This window comes from Rhinolophus hipposideros (assembly GCF_964194185.1).
Source record: "Rhinolophus hipposideros genome assembly, chromosome: 9".
NCBI lineage: Eukaryota > Metazoa > Chordata > Mammalia > Chiroptera > Rhinolophidae > Rhinolophus > Rhinolophus hipposideros.
The window spans coordinates 46,958,389-46,978,687 of NC_138055.1; the positions used below are offsets into that span (position 1 = coordinate 46,958,389).

Consider the following 20,299-nt stretch of genomic DNA (forward strand, 5'->3'; position numbering starts at 1 on the left):
GCATTACTGCTGCTGGAATATGCAACTCCTGGGTTCTGACGGTGCTCTCTGTTTAGCAACTAGGACTGAAATACCAAAAGTTATCTATCGCAGCTTTCCTACTCCATCACAGTACTCGTGTGTTTGCTAGGGATGAAGGGGCTAAACCCTAAGCCAGGTAGATATACTAGTCAGAGCCTCTGGCTCTTTCTGATTTCATGTTGGCTTGAAGTAGTTGTAGGCTTCTTTTCTGATCGTACAATCTTAAGCGTTAGAGCCTGCTCCCCTTTGCTACTCCTCCCAGTGCTCCCGCCTTGTTTCATTAGTTCATTAGCTACAATTAGTTCCATATTAAGGAAACAGCCTCCTAGAGCATATTCAGATTATCTGACACCATTTAGTTAAAACCTTTTATGTCTAGTTGTAGATGTGGTGAGTTGCAAGCAGAGATCAAATCTGATTCGTTGATACAAACATCAAATGATTAATAATAATAATAATCGTAGCTCACCTTGAGTGCATGCCATGTGTCAGGCACTTGAGTAAGTGACTTATATATATTACAATGGAATCCGACAACAGTCTATATTACAACAGTCTTATGGCATGGTTACTATTGTCACTCTCATTTGGCGTATGTAGAACCAAAGGTGGGGAGAGGGTACACAGCTGGCTCCAGGTCACTGCAATGGGCAGTAGCTAAACCTTGGTTGTCTCTCTAGCCCTTACCCTTACTCATTATGCTTATTATAAACATACGTGTATAGTTTTTAGCTTAATTTATTTTACTTTTCAAGTTCTTGGGCTAAAATAAAATGAGGAAGTTTGTAATTCTCACTTGAATTTTCAAACCATTTTACTCATTTCCAATTGTAGGTTCCTTTTAGACAGGCATAAAGCAAACATTTTTTTGAGGATTTATAAACTCATAGAATGTTGGTGCTAGAGTGAGTGATCTCAGCAATGCTCGTGTCCTATCATCTAGTTGTATAGACTGAGCTCATACTGTGAGACATTGTCTGGTTGCCGTGGATTTAGGTTTCTGTTCCGATATCTAGATGGTGTTCTGTTCTCTGTTCCAGTTGCCTGGTCTGTGGCCTTGAGTCATCCTCACCAGTTTGTCAGATTGATATTTTAGTGTTCTTCTCTAGTGGGTAGGAAAATCCTTCTGTTTCTATTTCTGCTTCACCAGAACACTCTTATCATCAAGGACACAGCCTGTGATGGACCATAACTGTCAGACACACTCACATTATTTGACAAAAATATTGCCTACACGCAGCCGCAGGACTCCCAGCAGAGTGCTGTGATTACGGCTGTTACAGGGACATCATTCTGTCCTCGCCTGGAACATTTCCTTTTTTATGTAATGAGCAACAGTGCCTGTTTTGTCTATGCAGGTTCCATCTGGTGTAATCCGATTAAAATTGATGGTTATTTTCATGTCATCAGCAATCATATTTTTTTGTTCCATTTTTTAGAACATCTCTTGCAGGGATCCTGAATACTTTTTGGACTCCTCTTTTTGAATTTATCACCAGATTCTTGTAAAGGTTAACAGCAAGGTTTTCAACCACAACCTCACCTGAGAACTAATCACTGCCTAAACAAAAGGTTATTTCACCATGCTCATCCTTTTGGACAGCTTTGTATAGCTGAGTAGTTAATTCGTTAGAAGCTACTTCTGATTTTAATTTTTAAGATAAATGCTTTCTGGGCTCTGAACCTTTTCTTTGAACCTGCCTTCCTCCCTCCCTCCCTTCCTTCCTTCCAAACTAATTTGATGTTTCCTGACAATGCCTCAAGTGGATCTTGTTTCCCTTAGCTCTATGCCTGCCTCCTGAATACTAGGAATTATCCTGCATTCTACTGAGTTTCACAGCTGTCTGTCTCAACCAACACTCAAAACCACTTTAGCATTCTCACCACGCTTCTGAAAATGCTTCTTTCAATCTCAGTTGACCATCTACACATCAGATCCTCTTTTTCCTGTCTTCATTCTCTTTCATCTCTGTACAGTGTAATACTATTACATGTACTGTCCTTGAAGTGTTCTTATTTGATTTCCGTGAGGAACATTATCACTCTATCTGTTTCTTCTTGGTCTTTTTAACTGGTTCTTTAACTTCCAGTTTCCTACACATAGTAAGTGAACCTCATGAGATACCTGCTTCTATCAGTTCAAAAACTCCGTTCTGTGTCTCTAGCCCTTCTGTCTATACCCATCTTATCTCCTCACTTTAACTCTCTCTTTTGGTGACTTTACTTACCCTTAAGAATTCACTGATTAACTCTAGGTTGGTGCAGGCAAGTTTATATCTCTAGGTCCCATATCACTCATGATATTTCCATCTCTCTTAGGACCTCTCCGTTTTGATATTTGACAGGGACTCCAGATTCAATCTATAATTCTTTCCCTCCACAGCACCCCCCACCCCAGCATTCAGTCTCTGCATCTTCCCTTTTTCTCTTACTGCCATATCATTTCCCATTTTCCTGAGTTTGAAATGCTGAATCCATTCTCTGACCTCTCTTTCCCTATCCTCAACAGGCTATCAGTTATCAAATTTTATAGATTTTATACCTTAAATGTTTTTGCACCTCTTCTCCCTCCCTGCCCCCACTCTTTTGGCCATAATACCAGTTCAAACCTAGAGTGCTTTTTACTGTGATATTTCAGTAACATTTTAAAGTCCATTCTTTATTATGTGGATAACTTTGTATAAATTTATCTCCTAAAGCAAAATTCAGAGAGCCTCTTCTCTGCTTGGAAACCTAATTATTCATTGTGTTCGAAATGAACTCTACTATTTAGCCAGACATTGGAAGTCTTCAGGAATCTGATCCCACCCTACCTCTGTGCATTTCGCTCCTAGAGTCTGCTTCTGTATCTTATACTTCAATTACATTTTTGCTTTTTGTTAGTCCTCGATCTATATTGTGCTTTTCACATCTGAACTTTTACTCGTGTTGTCCTCTGGAGGCTGAATCTTGACTCTAGTTATAATAAGCCTGCCCACCTCTCCATCTTTTATTTAATAATGTCTTTATTGATTCTGTTAAAATAATGTGATATTTCCTCATTTGAACCCTATAGCATTGCTTGTTTTTTTATGACACTTTTCTTATTGAGTCCTCATTTGTGCTTTTGTTTTAGTTATGCTTAACGATTTAAATGTCTGTGTTGTTTTGTAAGGCAAAGGCATTACAATAAGATGATCAATTTAGTGAATTTACATTATCATAACATCATCTTATTTATTATTGTGTTCCACTTGGTTTGAAAAATCACCTTTGCTTTGAGGGTTTCTTGGTCAAGCCATGTTAATTTGTTAACTTACCTTTGCCTAATTTCTTGGAATCTCTTTATTGTGACTTCAAACAATCGAGGTAGTTTGTATAAGTACAAAAGTTGGAGCACATGAAAATGCTGGTTAGTGTCTGGATGGTTGTATTTTATCTTTTTGTAGAATGTTTGGTTGTTCTCCTCACTGATGTTTTTAAGTTCTTTAGAAGGCCCAATAAGAAGCACTCCTCTTCTCTAACCAAGTTTTGAGTCAATTACGCAATAAGATAAAAATAAAGCATATGGTGGCCAAAATACCTCTGTTGTAGAAGACTATGAACTGAGAATGTGGCTTGTATCTTCAGGCAAGGGGACTTCCTAATACTAAACTCCTGAAGAAAGTAGACTTCTTCAACCCTAGGAGGTACTGCACTGACACCCCTCTCCTGGAGAAGCAGAGGCAGATTTTGGGGTGCTCTCTAGGAGAGACTTAGTGGAGAGACCTTTTCTTCTCGAGAAAAGGTGCTAAGCTACACATGCCAATTTTCTTATTCCAAAACGATCAATCAGGGAAGTTGCTTCTCCCTGCAGGGACTTGGACGAGGGAATAGCCATTCCCTCTAGCAGTGGTAGTCCTCTGTGATAAGCTGATGATTAGAAAAAAAAATGTTATGACAAGTTTTAATGGCTTGATCCCAACATATTTCATAAAAGGAACAGTTGAGATTTCGGGTAATAACTTTGCATTTAACTGGATCTAAAAATGATTTCTTCATATATTTGATGTGCCAACTAGGGTAGTACCTGGTCACACATTGGCAGTTTCATAGATGTGGCACGGGTCCCCAGTGGGCTCCTGCAGTAAATGTCTCTGTTTTGTCTTATATGTTAATGATAAACCACAGTGGCATATAGCTTGTTACAATATCAATATTCTTCACCATCAACACCTCATGAGTTATTATTTCCCCCAGGCACTACAAATAACTATTTCCAAGAATGTACAAGAGTCTAACTCAAAGGAGATTATATTTGGAAAGATTTTCTCTCTGAAGTTGCTGGTTTGCATACCTGATTGAGTAAAAATTGTAAGATAATTTTTCTGTCACAATTTCAAGTTAGCATACTATAAAATGTTCAGTTTCATTTTGTGTAGTAATATAACTGCACTGAGGACAGATAGTTCTTTGAATTAAAAGTATGGAGAAATATACCAATATTCTCACCACAGAGTTTTATGTCCTCTTCTACGGAAAAATAAATGTCAGTAATATTCGACAGTGAGTAAGTCATAGAGAAATACAGTTGTGATGCTCAGGATGGGAAAACAATTTATACTACATAAATATTAAATTATAGCCATCAAAGGTTAGGATAATGACTGTACAAGTTACTCTTGAACAAAACACTTGCAGTATAGCCTAGGAGACCATAACACTACATGAGTGTCTATTAAATATAAACTAAATAAAATAGTGGATTCAGGAGGAGTAGGATTTCAAGCAAAAATATACTGTGAATTCTAATGGGTTGTATATCTTTACCTCTTTTCTGTAAATGCAATTTGTTGATTACCAGAGTGTGGTGTGGCTTCTTATTTGTTTTGCTTGTTTGTTCTTTCTATATCTGAGATAAGTTGTAAATCTCAGTAGATTAAAACTTGGAAGCAATATTGCCTACATATTTAAAGACGAAAGAACTCTACCATCTAAATTATAATTCACTGTTATTCATTCAATTTGCATAGATACAGATCTTCTAAAATAACCCATGTCTATTATTTTACTGTTAATGTAAGCATCAAAACTCTAACTAAAATGGTATAAAATATGGTAAAATACGACATATTTTATAAATACATGTCTATATTTCTTATAGAGATCAAAAGAAAATATCATTAGTGATATGTACTACCCAAAGGTTGCCCTTTGAAATTATTCAGTTATTTTGAGGCTTTCATGCTATAAAGGTTATTTTCACAAAGATTGTTTTGCTCTGTCCTCATCATAGCAAACATTTTATTAAGGTAAAGTAACCATTTACACTTGAAAATTATACTTTTATTTCTACTTTGTGGTGTCAGCTCATCCTTTGCTTCCTAATGGTATTCTAGTGTGTTTAGACAATTTTCTTTGTTGATGTCCCATCCATGGAATACTTTTCTTATTTTAGTTGTTTTTATTGTGTTCCCAAGACTTACTACTTGTTCCCAAGTAGTAAGTCTTAACAAAATTTATAGTTCTTATAAACTATAAATTTACACAAATCAGTCCTGAATATTTCATGTGTTTATTTAAGTCTGACTAGAAGTGATTAATTTTTAAGTGCTCTGATCCAATTTCATTTTATCTTTTATTCTCTTATTTTAGACATAAGAGTTATAACTTAAATGTATTGTCAGGTATTCTAATATTTAAAATCTTAAATATTAACTTGGTCTTTAAAGAATCTTATCAGTATGTTACTTTGGGTTCATTTTATATAATAGAGTCACATGACAGATAAAATATAAGAAGGAACACTTTTTCTTTTTCTCTTAATGTGTAAGGATAATTCCTTTTTAAAAACTTTTTAAAAGTCTTTTGAGTTAGCAGACTTTGAGTCAATCTCTTACTGACAAAATAAACCCTACAGTCCTAGAGATGGACTGGATCATAAAAGTCATATAATCTAGCCCTTTAAATTATACCTGGCTAGCAGCCATTCCTCCTTGTCTGCACTTAAGGGAAATTACTACCTCCCGAGTCTATCCTATAAACTTTTGCTGTTATTCCAATATATGAAATATTTAACAATTAAGATGACTTCCTAGAGGAGATGATTTCTGACGTGCATTTTGAGACCTGCAGGAAATACAGGAATCCATAGAATGATGGGGCAGGAAGCATATCCCAGGCAGAGGTTTCAGCACCAACATAGGAAACTGCAAGCTGTTTAGTATTGATGTAACTAGAGTGAAAGGTAGGAAATGGTGAGCGTGAGGAAAGGTGTGCTGGGATCACATCTAGCAATGCCTTCCAAACTTGAATTTTATACTATAGGGGAATGTTTATCATTGAAAGGTTTTAAGTGAAGGGGCTATGTGACCATACTTGTATTTTAATTAGATCTATTGGCTAGCTAGAGGTTGGATTTGAGATGGAAAAGACTACATAAGGAATACCAGTTAGGTTGTTGCAATAATTCCTTTAAGAGGCAATGGGAACCCAAATTATGAGAGAAGATTGTGGATATAAGTTTGTGAAATAATAGGACTATTGATTGAAATGGAAGATATGCAAGAAGAAAAAAAAATCAAGAATGGATCTTAACCTTGAATTATTTTGAAAATGATGAGATGGTAAAGTCAGAAGTAGGAGTGGATGGAGGGATGAGAATAATCAGATTTGAGGTATGGGTGTCATACATGCTGGGGCAAGAGATAGATATTTTGAATTTGTTTTTGTTTCTGTAAACTTTGAATTGGCAGTAGGACATTCAGGAGGACAGCGAGCAGGTGACTCTTCTAGTATAAAGCTCAGAAGGAAAAGTCTGTGCTGGAGATACTGGATGTTAAACTCATGAGAGTAGATGAGACCATATAGTGATACGATACAGACAAAGACTGAGAAAATATTGTGGGGAATATCATTTACGGAACAAATGGAAGAAGAAATGCTCAAAAAGGTGATGGAGAGTAATCAGGAAAACAGAAAAAGAGAAAAAAGAGTATTTGGTGTTAGAGAAGCAAAGGAAATAATGTCAAAAAGACAGAGTGAACAACTACTTTGCCAGATGTAACCTAGATGTCCTGTAAGTTAAAGGCCAATATATTTCTACTGGGTTTGGCAATGGTGGGGTCTTTAACATTTGCTGGAAAAAGTTTAGTGGAGTGTTTGCATTGCAAGTAAGATCTCAGTGTATGAAGGTGATGAAGAGTACTCTTTCTGGAAGTCTGGATAAGAAGGAAAGGAGAATGGATGATAATTCAAGGACATGGGGTCAAAGAAACATTGCTTTTAGGATGGCCTTAAGAGGCTCTATAGGCAGAGAGAACCAGGAGAGAGGGAGAGATTGGAAATACAAAGGAGAGAAAGGATGGCTGATGGAGCAAGTTACCAAAAGAGGGGAGGTATGGTTGTAAAAGGCACAGGTGGGATATTTTGCAGGAACAGCAATGCATCCTCTGAGGGAAAAAAAGGAAGTAGGGATAGCATTAAAAGTAAATAAGTGGATGTATGTGAGTGGGCATGAAGTTGAAAGGAAATCGTGTTTGGTGGCAGCAATATGTCTTTGAGATCATATTCTGAGAGTGAAAGAGTCTTAGTAGGAACTTTGGTGTGAAATTGGAAATTTGCTGAGGAGGATGGACAAGGGAATTAACAAGGACAAGGAAAAGTATTGTGTGCAGTGCTGTGGTAGCAGCTAAGTTTAGGGCTCCTGATTACGTAGTGGCTTATCAGCCCACTTGTGTAACTTTTTTCCACAGCGGTTTACTGAAATCAGATAAAGCAAACTGTAGCTCTGCTTTAGAGTTGGGGTTTTACAAGGCAAGTATAAGACACATATTGGGTACATAGGAAAAAAAGGTGTTGAGCCAAACAAAGTCTGATAAAGAAATAAGAGTTTCATGCTGACTTGGAGGGAATAGAGCTCAGAAGGTGGCTAATTGGGAGAAAATGAGAAGGAGGTGAGGCTTTTAAACAATGGATGGGCTCCATGAGGCTTAGAGGGCAGGGTCATAGCCAGATCTACAAACATAGAGGGATTTTAGTCACACAGTCGAATATTGCTTGTTCATTTGTTTGTGTGTCGCTTCATGTTTTTATCTGTTGACCAAATGTTTATTTAAGACATGCTGTGTACCAGTGCCAAGGAGATGCTGGTGGTGACGAAGATGGTCCTCATTGCGTTACAGTTTATACACAGGTGTGGTGCACACAAGTAGACAATGAATTGCACCAAGTCTCGGCTGGAAGTCTTCTGAGAGATGACTGCCTCATTGCCAACAAGCTGTGTTTTCCCATATTTTACTTGTAGAATTTTTCTTTTGAAAGGCTTGAGGGCATAGAGTCCAAGACAGATTTTATTAGTAAAATCTAATATTTTATTAATTAATATACACTCAGCTTTACAAATATATCTCTTATTAAAATAAAAGTCATTTATGACCTTGTCAGAAATGTATCCCTCTTAGTCCTGTCTTTTACTTCTGTTCATCTATAAGGACTATTCTCATTCAGTTTTCTCCTAAAACTCATCTAAAGGAAAGTGTTACAAAATTCTGAATTCTGTGCCCTATAGGAAAGGTGGCACATAATTTATTACCTAAACCAGTCCACTTAAGAAAGGAAGGGGTACTATTGGTAATTATGCCACGACCACAGTTATAAGCCACTGCTGTCCCAAGCAAACCAAATATATGTTCACGTTACAGAGCAGAGGCAGTGCTTTTTCATATCCCCTTCTCAGGTAATTTTGAGGTTCTTGGTTTGATGTGATTTGACTCAATATTTGGGTCACACCATTTCTCCCTGAAATATTGCAGCACTTTTATTGTATGCTGCAAGTGAATGTCAAGCCGTGTTAACCTGCCATTTTGTGCTAATGACTTTAATGACAGAAATTAGTGCCAGAGCTTGGCACAATGAGCTTGGCAATGACAGCATAACTGGTACTGTCACATTTCTCTTTTTACTAACTGTATTATTTCAGCCAGTGTGCAGTTAACCCACCACATTTTATTTGCAAAGCACTCTTAAATTGCCAGCACTATTATTTGACTTTTAAAGTATATCCATTAGTGAATTTTTTGACTATGCATATGTTCAGAAGGAAATTCACATTTATATTTTCAAGGGACTCTAATTGCTGGTCTTCACCATTCTTCAAATAGGGCTTGGTTTGAAGCTGAAAGGACTGGAAGCAAAGGGAGTTTTAAACAAAGAGAGTCCATGAGTCTAAAATAAGGTCACATTTTCAATATATACCCAAATGATGATTGACTGTAAACACCTTCCTGCCTTGCTCATAACTATATCTTCACCTAGAACCGTGGCTGGCATGTAATAAGTACACATTAAATATTTGTTCAATGAATACATAATATTCTTTACAGTTTTCTCTACAATATCTATAGCATTTGTTTTTTTTACTCTGAAGCATTCTGTGCTTAATATCTATTTATAATATTCCTGTCAATGTGTTGTGTGGAGACTTGCAATTCCCTAGCTTTCCATAATTATTGATTTAATTAATCGAATAAGGTTGTAATTTGCAGTGCTAGTATCGTTTGCTTGGGTAGAAAGTTTTCCACATTCTTCTTTTAGTTATAATTCACATTCCTTCTGACTTTCAGATTTGTCCTTTGCTTTTCTTGTGCATGCCAAGAAACCAGATGATGTAACCAAATCTCCCTTTTTTTTGCTCTATTTAAAGTTTTAGCTAGGGTAATGTTTCCGTTAGCCTCGTTTCCCATTGAAATCTAAAGTGCTATTTGAATAAAAGTGAGGTACAAGGGAAAGTCTAGTAGTTAAATCTTAAAAAAAACAACAACAACAAAAAACATTTCCTCCTGTGCTCAGTAACCTATAAGAGGGCTACTGCTTATCCCTAGAGAGATAATTTCCAGATGGAAATACATATTTTTTCATAACTTTAACTTATCATCAATAAAACAAGAATATTTTCTTTAATGAGAAGTTCTATTATAAGATTCCAGGCTTACTCTATTTTAATTGTAGTTCCTATATGTATATCATCTCCCATATCATTATTTGGTACATTTTCTCAGGAACGGAGATATTAGTACATATAACAGTTTATCTTAGGAAAAGCCAGGGTGACCTGTGTTCATTTTTTTCCTTCATCCCAGGATTTTTAAATTTTCCTCAGCTTTGAGGATTCTAATGCCCTTATTTTTCTTCTCTATCAGAGATATCAAACCTTTCTCTGAACTAATTCTGATATTAGTAATTTTTACTTTAGTAGTCATCTTAATACATTTTCTTCCTTGAAATATTTGCATTTTAACATTCTTTCTCATTTTAGCATCTGCCTTGGTAAATGGAATGTTAGGCCTCAGGGTGGAAACTATGTTTTGTTGGGAACCACACCAGGCTCTGTAACCCGCGGACATACCTTCCCTTCCCAACCCACACATTGGTGCGCATGCCTGGTTATGGGTACGGATATTTTAGCTAAGAGTAAGGTTAAGTCATCTGTCTTTTATGACAGAGACTTTATTTTTTTTTTTAAGTTTTCATGTACCTTCAACAATTGGATTTTCATGTAAGTGAGGTCTGCCTTGGTTTTATTGTGGGACCAGAACTGGGAATGAGTTTACGGAGTTTATGAGAGATCTTTACCATTTGCCTTAACTAGTTTCAGATGAATGATCAAAAACATGTTTATGAAATAGGAAAGAGCAGGTGGTAGTGTTCTAATTCATCTTATTTTCATGCCAGCATAACGGATGATCTCTGCATACTGTATTCTCATGATAGTATTGTTTGCTCCAGGATGATAGAAATTATCTTGGACTTCATCCATGATCGGTTGTTTACAAAAGAACAAAAGGACATTATATAGTGGTTTCACTCGTAAGGCAATTAAGACTTCAGAACAGAGTGAGAGCAAAGGAAAGATGTATGAATTTTGAGTTATGATGTACACTGATTTCTACTAATATTTACATTGCAGGTCAGTTGCTCCGGTTGAAAATGTTTCGAGAGGATCACGGATCATGGATGACAATGTTCTTCAGCACAATTCTCTTTCTCTTCATATTTTCACACATATACAACATGATTCTTCTAATGGATGGGAACATGGGGTAGGTTATATAGTTTTGCTTTCTATGGTGGTGAGTGTTATGTTTGAAACGCATAAGAATTCAAAGAGAATGTTTTAGTTTGTAATAGCCTAAATCTCCTTTACCAATAGCCCACCCTACATAGGGGTAATCTGTGCATTTTTCTTACCTACGATATTTCTAGTCTTTCCTCCATGAAGCTTTTTACAATGTTTATGTTGTGTTCCTTATTCTTTAGGACCGCTTGGTGGGAATAGATTGAGGGCCTATACTAATTTTATTATAGTGACAGAGAGTATGAGAATCAGGAAATCTTACCGACTTGTTTATATTCACACGATTAGTAAAGATGGGGTTACGATGAAGGTCTCCAGATTTGCAATTCTATTGCTCTGCAATGCCTGGCTAAATAAAAGTGTTTGATACTGGTGGCATTTTTTTTTTAACTCTCTTGACAGTTCCAACAGAGAGACCTTTGTTATAAATGGGTCATTTTAAAAGTGGGCCACCCTGTATTAAATCCAAGGTTGTGATCTATAGTTATCAAATCACTAATCAAATCACCATGGCATGAAGAAGTGCTACCAAGTAGATTGTAGATTTTTTTTTTAAACTTTCTCCAGTTCTTGGTTTGCTTTTGGTAAGTTTTATGGGCAGAATATAAGGAGAATGGCTTAGTCTACAGCATTAAGAATTAGATTAGTGACAGTAATAAACCAATTTAGGTATTTGTAGTGCACTGAAATTATTTGTAAGGAAGGTTTTGATCTATCCTCTCCAAAAGACTGGAAAGCCAGGTAATACCCTTTTCTTCTAAATGTAGGTGAGGCAAGGTCGTTGGCCAGTTCTACAGTGCAATTACTTTGCTGTTATGTATAGATCTAGCCACCACTGTTCAATGCTGAGAGGGAGAGCTCAATTAAAATTTTGTGCTTCCCCCCCCCACCATTAAAGGAGATGAATAGTAAAGGGAAAGCAGGTATTTCACAAGGCTTTTACCCTGGTCCATATTAACAAGTGGTAAATTCAAGAATATGATTTTCAATCAAATGTTCAAGCATTAGGAAATTATTAAAATGCTTTGTCTGTAATTCTTTCTTGGGCTTTAAATGATGCCATTTACATGGTTTCTATTTTTAAATGGTGGACTTGCAGACTCTAACGCATAGCTAGTCAGAATAAGCCTCAGCCTGTGATAATGGAATGAGGGAGGGTGCTATGGGAATGACCAAACACAGCCACAGGTCCGAGAGGTACTGCAGACTTTCACCAATGGAAGCAAAAGGCAAAGGGACCTGTGTGAAACTTACGTTGTTTAAGCTGTTGCTGGAAATAATACATTAAGTAGTGTAGAAAATAATCGTTTGCTTAGAAATTGACTTTTCATCCAAGTCTACTTTAAAAAAATAGGGAGCGAATAAGCTACCCAGAAGTGCTCATTCTGAGGAAAGATTTCAAAGTAATGAATTAAATGCAATAATAGACAATCCCTAGCACGTTGTAAAACACTCAATCACTAATAATAAAATTAATCTTAATGAGCGCTAACAGTTCATGAGTTCTCAGTACCAGACATGAATTGTCTCAGTTAAACCTCACGATGACCCAATTCAATAGATATTTTTATTATGTCCATATTACAGATCAAGAAACAGAGGAACAGAGAGGTTTTGTCACTTGTCTAAAGCTACATTATAATTAAGTCTCTATTTTAAACAATGATAGAGGAGTTGAGCTAAGTTGTGAATTCTAGCAATCCAGTCTGCTCTTAGGCTAGCAGATTTGATTGATGGTCGATCCTGTTGCTCGATCAACATGTGCCTATTAGCCTTTCTTTATGTTTGTATCATTCAAGCTGAATTTGAAAATTGAAAGAAATAGGTGGTCTGCGCAGGAAATGAGAGAAGAGTTACTTTAGAATTCATGTGTATCAATCTTAACCTAAAATCGAAAGTGATTCTCTTTTATTCTCAGACTAAATACAGCATGTCACACTTTTATGAACACTTCATCAATATGCCTCATCTTTGCTGGAAAAAGATCATTGACTGAGAGGAGATTTTGATGGTGGTCCCTTAAAAAAAACCCAAAGCAAGGGTCAGATGGTTTAGTTCTACATATAAAATCAAATCGCCATTTATAAAAGATGTATTACCAAGTTTTATGACATATGTCATTTGAACTAGTGAACACTTTATGGTAAACTTGGAGGGAAATCAGTTCTTAGAGCAAATGGCTATGACTATGCCTTTGGGATTCTCCAGGATGAGGCCAGGCCTCATCCTTTGTCTGGCGGGGAGTGATGGAGCCAGAGGGTGTGGGAAGGACAATGAGGCACACAGGTGTCACAAGTGACTGGTTTGTATCAGAGGATTGATGGTGGTAGAGGGGAACTCAGGATTCTTGACAATGAATCTGATTTGCAGGGGGGATTCCAATGTACCCTGGTTTGTGGATCTCTCCGGGAATATTGGTTTAGAGCTATTCTGAGAAGTGTTTCAAGGGTTTTCTATGATGGCTAGACCTGTGGTTGTGTTTGAGAACTCCTTTCCAAACTGGACGCCTTCAGGCCTACAATGAGCGGATTGAGGATTTCAGAGAGGAAGAAAGGAGTTTTCTTAAAATGCTTTGCCTTTTATTCCCCCCAATTTTATAATAGGATTTGGGTGTAAATTTAGGCTAAGCCAGAGTTCCTCGATTCATTCTTACAAAGAACAAAATCCCTAGGTTTCTCTAACCAGAACCTCATGAGCTTTAGCCAGACTTGTCTTGATAAGAGTCAGGTTGCCTGCGCCTGGTTTTCTCATTACAGTGAATTCCCTGAAGTATGCAGTAACTCTTAGGGCTTTAGCCATCTGTGAGGAGCCAAGCTGAGCGGCAGTTAGATGGAGAGGGAAGTTAGCTGGCTGGGCTAAAAAGGACCAAGGCTCAGATATTCCATACTTCCTACCACTTTGGGGGAAGTCACCTTTCATCTTTGATTCTCTTTCCACCCCTCTATGCCTCACACCATCAAAATGCTATAGTAACTGCTTGTATTCCTTATGTCACCAAAATGAAATGCAATTTTTCTTTCTATAAATGTATGAAGTTGTAGGTGAGGGTTCTGCTGCAGAGAAGGCTCTGATCCTGGGCAGGGTTTTATACCTACAGGTTTTGAGCAACTTCCTTTTACAAGGTGGCAGACGAGGTAACCTGTAGCCTCTCCTACTACAAAATCTTTAGAAATGCTGGAAACTATAATGCAGCCTAATAGACTCTTTTTAAAGGCATAGCTGGGCTTAGGTCAGGAAATACCTTACCTTTGAGGTCAAAGATGAAGAAGGATCTGAAAACCTGGGCAGTGAGCCTATAAAGTGACGCTCTGAGACAGTGACTTAGGAACATGAGTCTTAACTCTCACGTCAGGACCTGAAAAAAAGATTTGGTCTTGTGTTAAGTGAGCAATTGCAACAGAAGTCCCAGTATTAGATGGTCCTGCAAGGTGCTATAGAGGAGGGGAGATTAGGAAACATGACCAGTGGCACAGGCAGCGTCTAGAAAGCTTGTCTGACTCATACTGGACTTGGAGTGAAAAAAACCTCTTCTGGGGAACTCATAACCACAGATGTGTTTTTTTTTTTTTGGTTTTGTTAGACATTTTCCTTTAAATTTGGAACCCACCAAAACATCTCTGGTCATTCTCTTCTCGCAGTTTCAGGTTCCTACTTCTCTGTGGAGCCCCCGCCCCAATAAGTTCTGGTTCATTATGTAGAGCAATTTAGTTTCCTTTCGTCTCAACTTCTGTCTACTTTGATTTATCTGGTGCTTTTTCTTTCGTAACCAAAATCTTATTAATGCGCATTTTCCAATCAAAAGAACCGATACTCTGAGATAAATGTTGCTGCCTTCTCAGAATAAAAAGGGGTTGTTGCCACAGCATTTTGGTTTTTGAGTTGTTTTTAAAATAGCAATTGTCTTTTATCTTTTGAGTCAACTAAGGTTTAATTAACTATCTCTTGGGAGAGAGAAGGGAAGATATTTTTAAAAAGAGGGCAAAACAATCAAATAAGTTAAAATGAAGGCTACGTAGTCCAACAATATGCTTCATTGTTTACATACAGATTAGAGCCTCAAGAAAGTGAAGACATTAATAGGAAAGAAACATGAAACCATTTTCTTCCACTGTTACAGGACTTGATTCAAAACGACCCTAAATGAATCTGCCCCCATTTTGTTTTTATTTACTCTGTGTTCAACTAGGTATCCTAAAGCCAATCTATTTAGAAATTCTCTATTTGGTAGAAATAAAGAGAAATGTTCTTCAGAGTCCAAGCTGAGGTCTTTACTGGCTAGAAACCAACCCTTTAAAATGTTTTTGATGTCTTTCTGAAGAACTTCTCAGTCATGGAATATTTGTAGTGTGCATAGTATAAAGCTCTAACATAGGAAAGGTTGTTCTGGTGTTCTGGTGTTTTCAAATACCCCATTTTCCCAAAGGATAACACATGTATTATACATAAGGAATGAAATGGTGAATAGTTGATGTTCATAAAATGATTCCGAAAAGGGCCACTTGATGGCAGCAAAAGGCATGTTTTCAGCAGTGACTGCCTCAATGTAGCCTCACAGACTGGCTTTCTGAAACCTCAGGAAAAAGAATCTTTCCTCTTCTGAATTACTGAAACTGGTGTTGAAATATTCATCTTCCTAGACATTAATGGACTTCTCTGAAGAAATCCATGTAGTAAACTCTGTAATAAACACTGATTACTTTGTGATGTGCTTTGGCCCGCTTTTATGTTCTAAACCAGGTTTAAATGATAGTATATAGAAACACATTTGTGCACACATAGCCATCTATATGTTTATAGAATTATTCCAATATTACAAGGATAAATATTGTGTTTACCACTGAGGAAATTAGACACTTCATTCATTTATAAAAGTTCCTCTGTGGACTGGAATTTCTAAAGACTACATAGTATTTAGGGAAGGACATGAAGAAGCTGATGGTTTCTAGTTAGTGTTCATGACCAAACAAACAAAAAAAGGTTCTATTTTTCCTGATCAATGCCTTTTTTAGAGAAATTTTACAAATATTAATTAATATAGCAATATGTGTATAATATTCTAGGGACAGAATTTGAGAAATAAGACAAAGTGATTCAAAGACAATTTTGAAAAATGTTTTAGTACTCATAATTAAGACCTGAAAAAAAGTGAAGGTAAGAATAGGCGGTGAGTGTAGTGAAAATGGAATAGACTGTGTCTCTCTCTTCTGTTTCCTTTCTGGTAAGTTTTAGTAAGAACTTAATGTGGACTTCTCATTAAATGTCTGAGTGTGCGGAGCACTCTTGCTGAGAGGGATATAACAAGGGCGATCGGTCTAGGGGAGGTGACAGGAGGGAATATTTGAAATGGACACTTAACTAAAATCTGAAATGTGTGACTTCTATGTTCAGAGGGGGCAGCAAACGCAAGCAATGAACTAGCATCGATGCATCAATGGGCTGGCTGAAATTGTTCAAGATCTAATGCTTTTTAAAGCCTGTGTAGGTGTGCACAGCTGACCTACACCTTAGTCTCTTACGGTCTCAGCCTCATTTTTAAAAGAATGACCAGTACTCTGGTCCATCAGTGTGTCCCCAGATTGTATCAGAAAAGACTCTCTGATTTACAGCTTCAGTTTCTGTTGCCAGAGCTATAGGTTTTAGCACATTATTTCTCCCAAGCTGAATTACCTACCCTTTGGTGGAAAAATTCAGGGTAAAAATGTACTCTAGGCAATACGCTTTTTTTTTTTTTAAACTAAGTTCACTATTTTAAAAACATTCACTAATGCTTTCAGATTCCTTACTCAAACTTTTTTCCTCTTTCTAGTCACCATTGACCTAGAAGTAGAAGCCACGGTATGCTTTTACTGTTAAGGACCATGATTTTCACTTGCTTAGCTCTTCAAGTACAAAGTTGGTTGACCTGCTACCATTGTTTATACTGGTCATTTCGGTCTGAGAAAGGAATTTCTGTGTGTTTGTTTCTTTGTTTTTAAAGGGGCTAAGTTTATTTTGGGAAATGTCAAGAAAAAAATGAAATTGTCTGTGATAATATTAAAGTATACAGTTTTGGGATGACGTACACTGACGAAATTATTGAAGTACAAAGTTATCAATTTAAGTTGTAGTAAATGAAAAAAAAGAGGTATGACACTATTTTCGAAATGATGGGTATATAGGGCTTGGGTAAAGGATGGAGGCACTGGGCAGCATTCAGGAGTCTGGTGGGGAGAAAGCTTAGCTGTAAATATTCATGAATCCTGGAAGTACTTGAGTCAATAGCTGAAAAGCTTGATTGGCTGCTAATACAAGGCTGAATGCAAATTCTGCTGGAGTGGTGCTTTAAGTAATTTGTTGGCTTCACTCTTAATTAGGCTAAACATTGACTTGCTTGTACGATTAATTCACAATAATAGCACAATTAATGACTGAGGCTGGGAGAAAGGGGCAGAGCTGGTTGCTGAAAATGGACTGGTGAGCAGAAAAGCTGAGAATGGCTGAGTCTGGTCAAGAGGGCTGACCTAGTGTGACATTAGAGGGAGAGAGGGAGGCTTGGTGAGAGAGAATGGGAGGGAGGTAGAGAGGGAGGGAGGGAGAGAGAGAGATTGAGAGAGAGAGAAGAGAGGGAGGAGAGGGGGAAAAGATAGAGAGAGGGAGAGAGAGTGACTTATTTAGCCAGAGGCGGTATAGCAATAGGCCAGTTTGCTGCTTTTTATACTATTGGGTTCACATTACCTGGTTTTGATAATAATACAAAGGTAAAATAGCGCAGCATATCCAAATTATCAGAAGTTTACTGTTAGTGTTGTCTGAATTGATAAAGTTTTAAAACATTAATGAAAAGCACAGTCAGTGTTACACCCATATTACCCTGTGGGAGTGCATTATCGGTCCAGAATCGACATTCATTTGATGCACTTAAGAGGTTCTGTAATCTTTATTCATAGTTACTTATTTCAGCTCTTTCATTAAATGGTTTACAGGGGAAAAATTCTGATCCAGGAAACAGAATACCTGGATTTTAGTCCCATCTTAGCTACTCACTGCCAATAATAACTCGGAAGAGTTAAACAGTTTCCTCATTTTTAAGATATGGGTTGTGTTATAGGTTTGTTATTAGTATTACTGTCATCATCGTCATCATCAATCTAGAGGAAATGGCATGCTTCCAAAGTGGAGAAACAAACTACAGTTAAGATTGCTAAAAATCTTTGTTGCTGTGAGTTTTGCTTTGTGTGAAGGTAACGTGGCGTAGGAGAGCCAGCAAGGACAACTTCCCGACATCCTTGAGCCATGTGGCCATAGGTAAACTTCACTTTCTGAGCCTTATTTCCTCAAGCTTAAAGTGGAGATATTAGTACCTACCTTAGGGTTGTTGTGACAATAAAAGAAGACAATGTATGCAAAGCAATTGCTATGGTGCCGACTGTATAATGAGCTCCTGATAAATGTCAGTTTCTATTATAATAACAGTAACAGGAAAGAATATCTACCACATATAAAGTGAGTATATTCTTTTAGCAAAAGATTAATTGTTTTCTTTGCTTCAGTATTGTCCATATACTATCTATAGATGCATGTTCTGTTATATTTTAGTATATTATAAAATATATAAGTAGTAGTATAAATTATTCAATATACTGTAATACATGTGACTGTATGTGTGTATATGTATATATGAATGTCCATTTGTTCGGTAATCAAATTTATTAAACCATTTTACTTTGATTAGAGAATTTGATGTGCAAATGAAATCTAAGCATTCAGAATAAATCACTGATGATAAAGTTATGAGTGACCACATAGAGATAAGAATTTGCAACTGTATATACTGAACCTTGCCGAGGCATCTTAATTGAATGTATGGATATATATTAAAATGACAAGTAAGCAAGATTTCATAGGTCTTAAACAAGCAACAGATGTGATATTTCTGTTGAGATAATGTCAAGTTAGTACAGGGCTCAGCAGAAAGGAGAGAGCTAAGCTAGAGACTTTCAGTTTCTTAAACAATTTAAGCATCATTATGGAGTGGCCTTTATTGTTACTTCACTGCATCATCTAAAGGTGAGTCAGTTTAGGGTAAGTTTGTGAAAACTCGATGACCTAAACTAGTAAAGAAGCTAGATTTGTGCACCCATTTGGTGAATTGCTTCTAGAGAATTTATTTATTACCTAGACCTTTCGGGCTTTAGAAGGTTTGTAATTAAAATTCACAATAGCCATTTTTTCTTATCTTTCTTAGGAACAAATTCTCAGACAAAGCCAGACCTATTGGCACTGTTCATGTTGCTGAGTTCTGTCTCACTGATGAAAAATCATTTTCTGAGTGCTAACCTTGGGCACCAGTTACCAGTTCTAATTTAAAGATTGTCTCTTTGAGATCAAATAAGTCTCAGGAGCTGGTTCAGGAAGCAGGTCGTGGACACATTTTGTCATAGACAGACAATGAGTGATGACAGGTTACAAAGACTAGGTAGGAATCTAGGACTAGGAGATCTAAGCCAAGCTTGGCAACAAGAGGTTACCTGTTATGGTTAGAGACTAAACTCATAGGTTACTTAAGACTCAGCAACAAAGACAGAATAAAAATTTAATGACCACTGTGGACCTTCTTCCCTAGCCTCCTAAATTTTGTGTACAGTATGAGGGAGTTTATAGGCTCCATGTTAAAAACCTCTGAAGTGAAGTGTATATCTCAAAATTAGGACATGAAACAGGAGTCTCTGATGATAAGGTCTCCAAACTAAAATGTATCAGTCAGGATAGGTTGTTGTATGTCTCAATAACAAACAAATCCAAAAATTTCAGTGGCTTTAAGACCACAGATTTTATATTTTACTCACACGCACTACATTTTCATTGTGAGTCATTTGGAAAGTTCTAATTCAAGTCACCCTCCCTCTGCAATAAAGGCTGAACTAGCAGCTATAATGTGGAAAGTTGCTAGTTGGTCTTGGGAGTCTCAGAGCAGTAATTCAACATTCTGCCCAGAAGTGACATGCATCACTTCTGCCTACCACTCTTTGATTAGAACTAATTATTTGGCCCTGGCCAAGCACAAGCGGCCTGGAAGTGCAATCATGGCACGTACCCAGAAGCGGGAGAGCAGAAACATTTGAGCAGCAACACTCCTGACTACCTCAAGGAACCACTCCCACCACAACTAGGAAGCAATGATGTACTTTCTGATAGCATACTTCTCCT

The 20,299-nt window shown here is 37.1% G+C and overlaps 1 protein-coding gene across 7 annotated transcripts in view; it reads left to right on the forward strand.

The window, feature by feature from the left end:
• TMEM117 (transmembrane protein 117) overlaps positions 1–20,299 on the forward strand; it is a 395,739-nt gene that overhangs the window by 59,898 nt on the left and 315,542 nt on the right. For all 7 annotated transcript variants that reach the window (XM_081058186.1, XM_081058188.1, XM_081058187.1 and 4 more), the window contains exon 3: positions 10,946–11,078. In XM_081058186.1, coding sequence (XP_080914312.1) covers positions 10,946–11,078 — 133 coding nt within the window. The remainder of the gene's footprint in view (positions 1–10,945; positions 11,079–20,299) is intronic.